Raw genomic sequence first — 12328 nt, forward strand, 5'->3', positions numbered from 1 at the left:
TTCGTGAAATGAAGAAAACACTTGCTTCAACATTCTCGGCATTTAGTTCCATATACTGTATGTACAATCAATGGTAAGATCCATTCTTTTGTCGACATGATGTACCTCGGTGGGATTGAAATAAAAGAAACCACAGAGCCTGACACTTCTCTTTAGTATTTAGATATTTTACTAAATTAAACGTGAATTGTACTCTAACAACCAAGCTCTCTGATAAACGTGATGACTTTAAACTTTTCAACCGTTAACTTCCCTTCCTTATACGAAACAATATACATGTATAACTTTATCACCTGTATACGGGGTTTATATTACAGTACTCAGTTAATTTGATGAGCATGCTTTACGTATGAATAATTTCTAAAACGAGCAAAGTTATTGACAAACAAGTTATGAGAGAAGAATATCAGCAGTCTTTAAAGTCATAATTTTGTAACATTTATGGTCGATACAATGGCCTTGTCACCAAATACAAGCTATCATTTAGTCTAACGGTGTCTGACGTTTTTCATACTTGTAATTAGGCTTATTTACACGCTGAATTGTCGACATAGTTTTCCTATATTTCCCGATCATGACATGGATCAGACAGCGTGTGTGATCGTAGGGCAAGGGATACTCACTCGTCAATGGGTCTGACCCCACCTCTGATGTTTTAGATGCCCGTGTTTGCTCTGCTTCGATTTGTTCTTCTGAGCTTGAATACTGTTCGGTATCTCCATACATTTCATGCGAGAATATGCCTTGGAACAGTACGTTTAAAGTTTCTCCTAAACAGCAGTTTAAATTTTTCTAAGGAGTAAGGAAAAAGCATCTGCTTGACCCTGCAATGTTTCACTTTTGTAAGGATTTTCATGAAGTTAAGGAATCCAATATACACTAGACAAAACTGCTAACGCACCTGAATTAAACATTTGCCAGATCGGTACTAGTATATGTACTAATGTGCTGTCTTTTCCAATACAGCGGGATTGACAATATACATTTATTGCATGATAGTGAGGGAAATATGAAGACTTATTCAGCCAAGAAAAATCATATTCCCCGGGGGGAATATGATATTTCTTGACTGAATAAGTCTTCATGTTTCCCGAACATTCATGCAATGAATTGTTTATTATACCGAAACAAGCAAAACCTTTGAAATAAACATAAACTTTCAAATTCGGCACCTCTTTCAAATTCATTTTCATTTTTAGCCGGGCTTATTGCTCAAAGAGCAATTGCCGGCTTTTGTGATCCTGTTCAAGGCAGGATGTTAACCCAATAGTCGCCATTTTAAAGTTACGTGCAAAAATATAGTTCTTACTCTCAACCGCTTTTGAGATAATACAAACGCTAAATAAAGCAAGAAAAATAAAACGAAGTTTTATCTATATAAAATTAACATTTGTAGTAATGACTTTGAAAACTTCATAAGTCAAAGAACATAGTTCATTAGCGTAAGGATTTTTGATAATCAGTGTTACCGTAGTTAACTCTCTACACATACGAGGTAAAGCAGGAGAGGGAACCAGACTGGCCTGTTTGTTTACATTCAGCTGCGGTACCAGATTAATTCTGATTCTGACAAAATCGGACCGTGGTATTAGGTTTGAAAAACTCACTATCAGTGTCTTATCATTTATATTGATAGTTTTAAAATATTTTTTTCATCAGAATATAAACGTGATTCATGTAAGAAATCCATTCTACTCTGTAAATGAGCCCGGCTCTCTGTACTTCTGAGTACTTTGATTTACGTAAAGTTTCTATAAAACCCTTTGTTCAACACATTACCATCTGTTTTGTGACGTAAACCAGGCTATTGTGACGTCTACTTCTCTCGGGAGTTTTCGTTCACTGAACAAGAACTATATTGCGGGAAAATACACTAGGTGTTCCGAAGAGGTGGAATATGATGAATAGCTATGACGTCACAGCCTACTCCACTGCGTTACGAAGTGGTGGTGTCTGTGTTTTTAAAAGTTGGAAGCTGCTCCATTTTCAGGTGAGGCCTAGGTTCCAGACTGGAAATGAAACAGGGAATAAATTAGTATTTCCTTTTGTTCTACAACTACATAACAAGCATAACACATGAAGTATAAATATAGGAGTGCAACAAGTATCATTAGATATATTTAATGGATATAAATTACCACTTAAATTGCAGAAACAATATATTACATATACTTTCCTCCTTTTACTCCAGAATAAAAAACATGTTTAAAAAAACTGAAAAATGTATTGTTTTAACTCACAGTACATGCAATCAATCTTGCAAACAATGATGATTGTGAAATTTTCATGAGAAGTTGATGATGACAGGAACTTTTAACTCATGTGGACAAAATGCAGCCTTTTTTTGATGCCATAAGAATGTCATTGAAATACAAGATCTATTAAATCACTGTATTGACAAAGACATGCCACAAGCATCTGTATGTGGGAAACCTGACCTACAGAACGGGCATCTCAGGATTCAGGAACCTGAATGTATTTACATTAACATATGCAAAATATTCATAACATTTAATGCCACCGATGCATTAATTCACACAAGATCCCACATACCATTTAAAAAAAATAACTGCAGTGAATCCACAAAACTGAAAAATGAAATATGATAACAAATAATTTTTGTACAACTACTGAAATGAATAACTATAATTATTAATTCCAGATAAGTGTGCAGTTTCCTGTTACGTCATAACCTGTGCATAACCTATGATGACAGCTGCACTCAAGATAAATAGTACACGCCTCCTAGTTTCTTTTTATCTGATTGGTTGCTTGTACAGCAGACTATTTCCATGTCAATGTTGATAAAAAGTGTTGACCAGTAACACAGAGGGGGCGTGAATTGTTTACGCTGGGTGCATCTGTCAAAAAAGATTGTGACGTGATGGAAAATGGCACACTTTACTGGAATTGATAATATTTGTTATTTTATACTTTGCATTTGCATTACTACAGAGTGAAACATCTGTCTGTGAAAACTGATCTACTAATGTATGCATGCTGTCCTGAGTAGATTCAAAGTCCTCCATTAAATTCTTCACTTTCGTAATTTTGCAACGGCACATCTGGGCTAATGGACAAATTTCATTCATATAAGTAAACCTGATGTTGAGAATGGATTCATCCCAAAACTTGTCCATTAAATTTGTTAAATGTCTGATTTAGAAAAATATTTACACCTTTCTGCATTTTAGAGTTCAAGAAGTACTTGAATTGAAATAGAAAAATTGTTTAGAGGGTTGTCATTATTAATTTAATTCTTGTAATAATGCAGTATTGACACATCAACACATCCAGATATCAATTTTTGTTTTGGTAACATGGACTTCCAACATATGTTATTTTTATTATGTTTAAGGTTGTGATAGACTGAGATAGACAATAAAGTAGGTTTTATTTCAGTATACATAATAATTTTTTTAAACTTTCATTTGTTACCTGTTCTTGCTGTATTAAATGTTTTGTTCAGATCTTCAGCACATCCCTCCCAAAATTTCATAGTGCTGGCTCTGGGAATACCACCTGCTGTTTTAACATACTTCTCCAAAAATTCTTTTTCTTGATCACTCCATGGAGTTCTTGTCTTTAAAATTATTACATTTCTTGATACAAATATATGTTCAGTGAACATATTATATAATGTGACAAGTCTAAATCATATGAATTTATGAATACCTGTTAACTCGATTAACATATTGTTTAAGATCACAATGAACACCTGAATTAGAATATAAAGTGATAATCTAAAAACTATACTTTAACAATTAAAAAAATTATATTTCAATACCTACAGTTGCTGTTTTTCTAGTAAGCCAACCACAGACACTTGTTTCGTATACGGGGTACCCCCTATCTATATTTACCATGTGGTAAATATAGGTATGGGGTACCCTGGGGCCCGCTTTACAAAAGGACTTATGACTTAGGACCAAGTTTAATTATTCATATAAATTTTTAATTAACATTATATCGAAAATTATTTTAAACCTTTTAAAGAGAATGTGGTAAGATATTTTTACACAGACAATTTCAAAGAGAATTATCAATTTTGCAAAATTTTACAATAATCTGAAGTTTTTGGTCTAAGTCGTAAGTTCTTTTGTAAAACGGGCCCCTGTATACGAAACAAGTGCCTGTGAAGCCAACTGTGAAATTGATTTGAATACCATTTTCATGTATACTCTGACACATGTAGCGTGCTTCATGAAATATGCATACGTACCAAGTTTGTGTGATTCACACACCAAAAACTCACACAAAACTTAAAATCATTCCTTAATTACACTCACGGGTCTCTTTGTTTCTTGTATTGGTGTTTCACCAGTAGGTGATGATCTCATTCTCTTTTCTGCCATTTTCTAGATCTTAAAATAATATATAATGTTAATCTCAAATTCAACAGCTGGAAGCCTGGAATGTAGTTTTTGTATTAAATAATTCAAAGTTCATGATAATTTAATTTTGTTTACATTCTGGCCTCTCATTGATTGAATTTAAAAAAGGAACGCAAATTATACTGAATAATCTGGTTCGGATTCGCGGATTATAAAGCGTAAACTGACCCAAACCAGGTTTTATAGAATAATTTGGACACGAATGAAAGTCATTCCTTAATTAACCCAGCCTGCAAATAAAAAAATTATAGACACATTGTATTTTATGGTAAATAAAAAACTATGACTATACATCATGTACATTTTACCATGTAAATAGCAACAAAAAAACCCCAAAAGGGTCCCATTGATTACAGTATTTTTCTCCAAAACCATTTCGCTCTTACAAAAAACCTTAATTGCTGAGTAAGATGGAACAATATACTACTTTAAAATTATATTTTCAAATCTAAGAGCGAACACTATTTTTTGAGATGAGTGGTCAATTTACATACATTGTATAGAATGCTGACCATAGTGCAAAGATATTTAGATATAAATCTCTTAATTTTTAAAATAAAAATGTGAAGAAAATTAATGGTATCTACTTTCTTGAGATCTTAATTTCTCAGTGCTATAGTTTTTCATTTTCTGGGTTTATATAAATCCTTAATATTTAAAAATTATGTATTCTTACATGATGACTTGTGCCAGTTGTGGGGCGCTCCGCCACATTTCCCATGTTGATTTCAAGAAAACCTTTATGCTCTTATAAATTTAGCTTTACTTCCTTGAAAGCTTGTGGCCTCTAGAGTTCAAAAACTCTAATGACACATCTAAGAGCAATTCAGTTAGACTTTTAATTTCAATGAAATGCTATCGATCCTCCTCTATTTTCTCGTAAGATGGATTAAAAACGGTAGTATTTCATTGTGAAATGCAAATCAATGATTAGCCAGGCTGTCTTATAAGAAATTAACTGATTATATACCAATCTACAACAAATTTTACTTTCTCGTTTAGCTACAATACTTTGAAAAGTGGACGAAAACATACCAGACCCCCTCTATAGAAGGTATTTTGCTACAAACGAGAGGGCTCTCTCTTCATACAAGTCCGTTACAAACGACAAGTTGTGCTGAATATAATGTATAAACTTAACTGTAATGAATAAATATAGAAATTTCCCTAGGAACAATGATTGGTTCTAAGTTATCACGTGATCGGGCCGTAAAACATCATATTTCCCGGCCGTCGGCATGCTTTTCATCATATAGCCTTAGTACATAAGTCCTCGAACCGCTTCATGCTTCACCGGATATCGAGGCCTTAGGTTCGAGGACTTATGTACTAAGGCTATATGATGAAAAGCATGCCGACGGCCGGGAAATATGAAGTTTTACGGCCCGATCACGTGATAACTTAGAACCAATCAGATAACGCGTTGTTTAGAATATTTATAATGAGGTATAATAAATGATATTAGTGAAGACCGATGGTAGTCTGCGAGGTTACAAAAGATGCAGTGCCCCATACTCCCATAGATAAAAAAAAAAATACCAGTAATAATTACATACATGTAGCGATTGATTATCATATCGATCAATATAATTGATATAAACTCCAAACCTATTATCGTCCTTTGACTGGGTTTTTTTTTAATTTAAATTAATCATTTAAAGTGGGGCTAAGTGTCAGGTTTCTCTATGGATATTGAAATTAAGCTATACAAGCACTCAATTGTCAATGCTAGTCAATGGATTTAATAAAGAAGAACTCAAATGTAAACCATCTTTCTAGCCAAAGGTAAGTGATCTTTTAAATTGTATCCAGTTGTCACAGGGTCAATCGTTTCAGAGAAAACGCTGGATTCGAGTAATGATGTTTTATTATGGATAACAGAAAAGAAACCTAGAAACATAGAAAACACTCTCACAACACACACATTAACAAGAGACAAATACAGCACGCTAAACAATGTTACAAATTACACAACATGCAAATTCACGTCGCTGTCATTAAAATATTTTACGTATTATCAAAATTGATATAAGTAATTACATCATTAGAATTTAATCTTACCAGGTATCCAGTATCATAAAATAATGAATATTATAATAATAGTAATCAAGACATCGTATAACTCGATGACTTCATAAATGGTTAGACCTCATAAACCGTGAAGGTAAAAGCTGATAGATATCTTATTTGGCGGGATAAGCGCTTATATAGTGCACGAAGTTAGTATACATGCATATTAATTATCAGATAGAGGTCTGTCATTGGTCCACTGGTCGTACTCGTATACCTGGTCGGTTGGGAAGCTAAAAATAGAAACATCACGTGACAAACAAAACATTCACACATGGCACTCATTCACACAAACAGCGCTACGTTTGATTAGCAATGCGCGCTAATCAAATATGAATTATTCACAAAGTATCTAATTAAATATCAACTGTGACACAGTTTTAAGATTAATGCGACTTCAGATTAATAGAGGATAATTTGATATTTGTGTAATTTCACTAATTTGATATTTGCTTTGTCAAACTCGTTAAAATGGCCTTTTCGCCAGGCTTGTCGAGAGAATACACACCATTTCAATGAGTTGGATATAACAAATATTAAATCACACAATTATAGATGTTAAACCAAACCAGTATCAATCTCATACGATTTTCGTTTTTGACAAAACTTTTAGCTCTTTCACGGGAACTGTGGTTACTGTACAGTATTACCGTACTGCTTCTGCAGGGCAAATTCATAACGTTTGCCTAAGTGTTCTTAGATGACGTTTTTTAAAACATTTTGAAATTAGCTAAAACTGGAAAGGCTAACAATATTTCCTATTCAGATACTTGACAAGGAATTTTCATACCAAGTTTGTTTTTTTTTTTTTAACTATCCGCTCCACCAGTTCCCCGACGATCGACAATATTTGTCTCTTTACAAGCATACTTACTTTTAATCAAGTAAATCTCATTTTTTTATATGATTTTTGTTGAAATTTTCTGGAAAGTTAAAATATAGAAAGTGAAAGAGAACTTCAGACAACATGCAAAAATAACATTTTAAAATTACCATAAATCTACATTTAATATACTTACTTTGGACACTTTGTAGTTCACTTGTAACACTTTGACAGCTTGTAGCATTGTGAGTACAGTACTTGAAGACTCCAAAGTTATACTCTGTTTCATCTATCCAATAATCAGTGAACAAAGCACAGAACAATCCGCTGATAATCAACGCGTAAATCACAACCAGAGAGAATGACAGTTTCCTCATCATTCGAAATGTTTACAAGAATCCGCTTTCAATAAGTTATATTCCTTGCCTTTTTTTGAAAGTGAACTTTTCAAATTTGATTGAATTTTAAAAAGTCCTCTCAATATGAACATATATATAAGTAAATATACCACAAATAGTTTCGATTAACAGGATTGTACAATAACCAATACCGGAGTACATTGTAGATTATGCATGCATGACAAGAACTTTAAATCATTAAGATAATAATGCAAATACACTCAGCTGAGGTCTTCCCTTTTATATTTTGTCCATCTTCTGGCATACCCTTCAACATAATTCATAATAGAAACTAGAGGTACTGTGAGCACAGAGCTCACTAAATGATACCTCCGGCATAATGGCATTATGTGATAAAGAATATGTGAACATATTATTATACCCCCGCTTGAAAAGCGGGAGAGTATATAGTAATCGGTATGTTCGTCCGTCTGTCTGTTACTATAGCACTGAGGCAGCTTTATCGTGCTTTCTTATATATGTGATACTTGTAGTCTCATTTAATTTCAATGAGTGTTGGAAAAGGAACTGCGGATAAGAGATGGACACTCCAAAGCGTAACAGACGGACGGAAGGACTTCCCGGTCACTATATACCCTCCCGAATTTCAAAAAGGGGGGTATGAAAATGTTTTGGAACTTGCATAGAAATTTCAGAGCTTTGCTCTGAATCCATGAATCTTGGTCATATTAAATATCGAAAGAATTACTAGTAATTGATAAACAAATAATTGGAAGACTTCTAAAGAATGACAATAAATGGAACATGCAGTTTGTGTTGATCACTCAAATTCGAACAACATAAAATGCAAAAATATAATCGTCGTTTATTATACCCCCGCTTCTATAGAGATCCGTCTGTCCGTCTGTTACGCTTTCCAGTACCCATCTCTTATACGCAACTCCTCTTTTACTACTGAATGAAATTTAATGATACTTTCACAGAATCTTTGATACATAGTGTCATTGTGCACCTTTTATTTTACTTTTGGATCGGTCACATATTTTGGGTTTCCCATAGCAAAACATGGACAAGGCTATACTTTCTACTATACTGTACTGAGGGGTACCCATCTCTTATTCGCAACTTCCTTTACTGCTGAATAAGAACCGATATATCACAGATTCTTTATTACATAATGCGATTGTGCACCTCCTATTTCACTCTTTGATCTGACTCTTATTTTGGATCTCCATGCGCAAATCATGGACTTTGCTTTTATTACCATATGCGAGGGGGTGGGGGGGGGTATCATTTAGTGAGCTCATTGCTCACAGTACATCTAGATACACTTTGCAAAGTATATGTGCGGGTTTTTTTTCTTTCAAATTTTGTTGTTTGTTATGCCTTCTCCCTTTCAGATTTAATTCAAAGGGCCATATTTATAATTTTATTTCAAAATAGAATTATTGTGAGCAATGAGCTCATTTAATGATACCCCAGCCTCCCACATGAATATATAATGGGAGTGTTTATGTTTTGCTATGGGAAACCCAAACAAGCTCATTCAGAGAATTTGTGTCCCCCGCTTAAGGAAAAAGTAAAACATGCGCAGTTCGGGGGAGGGGGAGAGTCGGATCCCCCTCACTGAATCTGTAGAATTATTAAATGTAAACATGCATGTATACTGAAGCAAATAAAATATACCATTATGGATATAAAGATTTAATTGCTTATTCTTTATTATGTGTATAGAAGATTCTTTTTATATGGAATATTTATCACACTGTAATGATGATTTTATAAGTTTGTACAAGCCAGACCTCGTAAATTTTTCATTTCGCGTGCTGAATACTATTATTTAGAAAAAAAAAGTATTTCTCTAAAAAAAAAATGGGCCGTCCGGGACTTGAACTCGCGACCTCTCGCATGGGAAGCGAGAAACATTCCACTAGACCACGGAATCGCTTTACATGAAGTCAAGTATATGCAGAAGTGAAGTCACATACTTAAGGAATAACTGTCTTATTTTTCGATTTCATGATGTGATCAATCGATTGGCTTGCGTGATAATTTGCATAAACGCCGAAGGCGTTTATGCATAAAATTATCACGCAAGCCAATCGATTGATCATCTTCATGAAATTGAAAAATCTGACAGTTATTCCTTATATTTACATGCTTTGATTCCGCCAATCCACGTGCTCCAAGCCCTGCTTCTGTCTAGCTGTTTGTCCCGCCCTGCACGTGGTTTTTTTTGGAACTGCGCCAATACATTGATGGAGAAATAAAGTACATTTACATTTGGTAATTTTATCTCGGACAAAGACATTGAAAATGTAAATATATGTATATATTCATGTTCGGTGTTGTCAAAATTTTACACAATCCATGGTGTTTGATTTATTTAGCCTTTATTAAACAGTTCTAATAGATAAAGTCCGCCGAGAACCTGCTTTATACGCAATAACTCTCCTCATGCCCCTGTGGTAAAAATAGCGACATGTAATACTATAAATACTAATAAAACAAACGGGGCGGGGCACTTTGAGAGGGGTGAGAGAGGTCCTAGGGAGTTTTGGTATAAAATTACATTGCATAAGCTCAAAATCTTCTTGAAATATCGCCCGGAAACGATAGTGTTACACACAGACAGAATGTATAAATTTACGACCTTGAACTTTGACCTTTTGACCTCAAAATCAATAGGGGTCTTCATTAGGCCACGGAGAGTTGTTATGTAAAATTTCATTGCAATAGCTCAAATGGTTCTCGAGATATCGTGTGGAAACGAAAGTGTTATAACAGACAGAATTTGTTTATTTATAACCTTGACCTTCGACCTTTTGACTACAAAATCAATAGGATTCTTCTTTAGTCCATAGGGAGTTGCTATGCTAAATTTCATTGCAAAAGCTCAAAGGGTTCTCGAGATATCGTGTGGAAACGAAAGCGTTACAGACAGACAGAAAGACGGACTGACGGACGGACAGACGGACGGACAAACCCAAATTAATATTCCCCACTTTTCAAGCGGGGGACAAATATGTGTCGGATCAAAAAGTAAAATAGGAGGTGCATAATGGCAATATGTAATAAAGATTCAGTGAGTTTCATCAAATTTCATGCAGTGGTATGAGAGGAGTGGCGGATAAGAGATTGGTACCCCCAAAGCGTAACAGACGGACGGACGGACATAACGATTACTATATACCCTCCCGCTTTTCGAGAATAACAGAAAACAAATGTTGAATATCATATCATCATTTTATGAAATCAGTAAAAGGACCGCTAAACTACATCATTCATCTGATACAGCAAGATGCAAAGCGTCCACTATATCCGGAAACACGTTTTCTTCCCCGACCGTCTTCATCAACTCTGACCTCAACATCACTCCCAGAAAGTTTGTGCTGCACCGGACCAATAGAACCTTAATCCCAACTGACCGGTATTCCATGACAACTAGCGACATTATGGAAACTCCATTACTGTCCACATAATTGAAAGACGAACAGTCAATGACAACATACTTCGTCTCGGTGTGTATGTCCCCTTCACATAGTCTGTCTTCGAGGTTGCCACAGGAGGAAGTTTTGTTTTTCCTACTTTCCCTAGGAGGTCTTTCGTCCACAGAAATTGACACCTCTTCCGAGCTTTTCTTCATTTTCCTTGGATCCCCGGCCAGTTTGTATAATTTATCACGAAAAGACTCCGCTGTTGCAAAGAAAAGGGACGATTCCATTTTAAATACCTTCACATTTGACGGAAGAACTGTGTGTTTTGACTCTTCAACATACAAATCTTCGTTCACCACTTTACCAAACAAACCCACTTTTCCTTTCTGGCTTTGAAAAACGACGAAGAAAATACTTAGTCCAACTCCACAGTACAAAGCATAAGGAAAATCTATAAAGACTCCACACATTATCGTGGCTACCCAAACGGTAAAATCATATTTGTTTATCTTCCATAGCCGTGGTAACTGGCGGAATTGAAGAAGCAGATTCTTAACTGCCATGATGACCATTATAGACAAAATGGGCAATGGTAGGTATTGAAAGTACTCTCCTAAAAACAATAAAATAAGCAATATAACGACAGCTGAGAATAGTCCATTAAGTGTGGTTTTGGTCCCCATGGTGTTCAGTAAAATTGTACGAGGTGGTGCTACACAGGAAGGAAAGCATCGGAAAAAAGAACCACCAAAGTTGGACATTCCGTACGCTACTAGTTCCTGGTCGGCATTGATGGTGCTCTTACTCTCGCAGACTTTGGCCATGGAAATGGTCAAAACAAAAACTATAATGGCAATCACGACAGAATCTCCTATAATACCAGTTGTTATGTCAGGAAGAGTAGGAGGTGGGATTCCTAGAGATATTTCGCCTACAACTGGTATGTCGAAGTTAGATTTAAGGTTCCCAAAGTACGATACAATAGTTCCACAAATCACTAATATAAGATCTATTGGAATCGGCATGTACAGTTTTGATTTAAACTTTTCATTTATAAAGTCTTTGAAGAATATTAGAATTATGATACAAATTATCGATGTGAGAATGGAACCTACATTAACAGTGTTTATATTTTTAAAGATTTCGATGTACGTTTTCACTAGTTTCCCCGGGCCAGCGACCGATGGTATCCGAACTCCAATGCTCTTCGGAATTTGACTCGTGATAATATGAATGGTGGCAGTG

General features: G+C 35.0%; 1 protein-coding gene across 1 annotated transcript; it reads right to left on the minus strand.

Annotated features, from left to right (window-relative positions):
• Positions 1–10873: 10873 nt before the first annotated feature.
• On the minus strand, positions 10874–12324 carry LOC134256685 (sulfate transporter-like; the record flags this gene model as incomplete). Its single annotated transcript, XM_062739366.1, has 1 exon — positions 10874–12324. A coding segment is annotated over one exon (1398 nt), but the record flags the coding sequence as incomplete, so codon positions are not given.
• Between the last annotated feature and the right edge of the window lie 4 nt (positions 12325–12328).

This window comes from Saccostrea cucullata, unplaced genomic scaffold (assembly GCF_032062105.1).
Source record: "Saccostrea cucullata isolate Sc308-1 unplaced genomic scaffold, CSIRO_AGI_Scuc_v1 ctg17067, whole genome shotgun sequence".
In the NCBI taxonomy this organism is placed as follows: domain Eukaryota; kingdom Metazoa; phylum Mollusca; class Bivalvia; order Ostreida; family Ostreidae; genus Saccostrea; species Saccostrea cuccullata.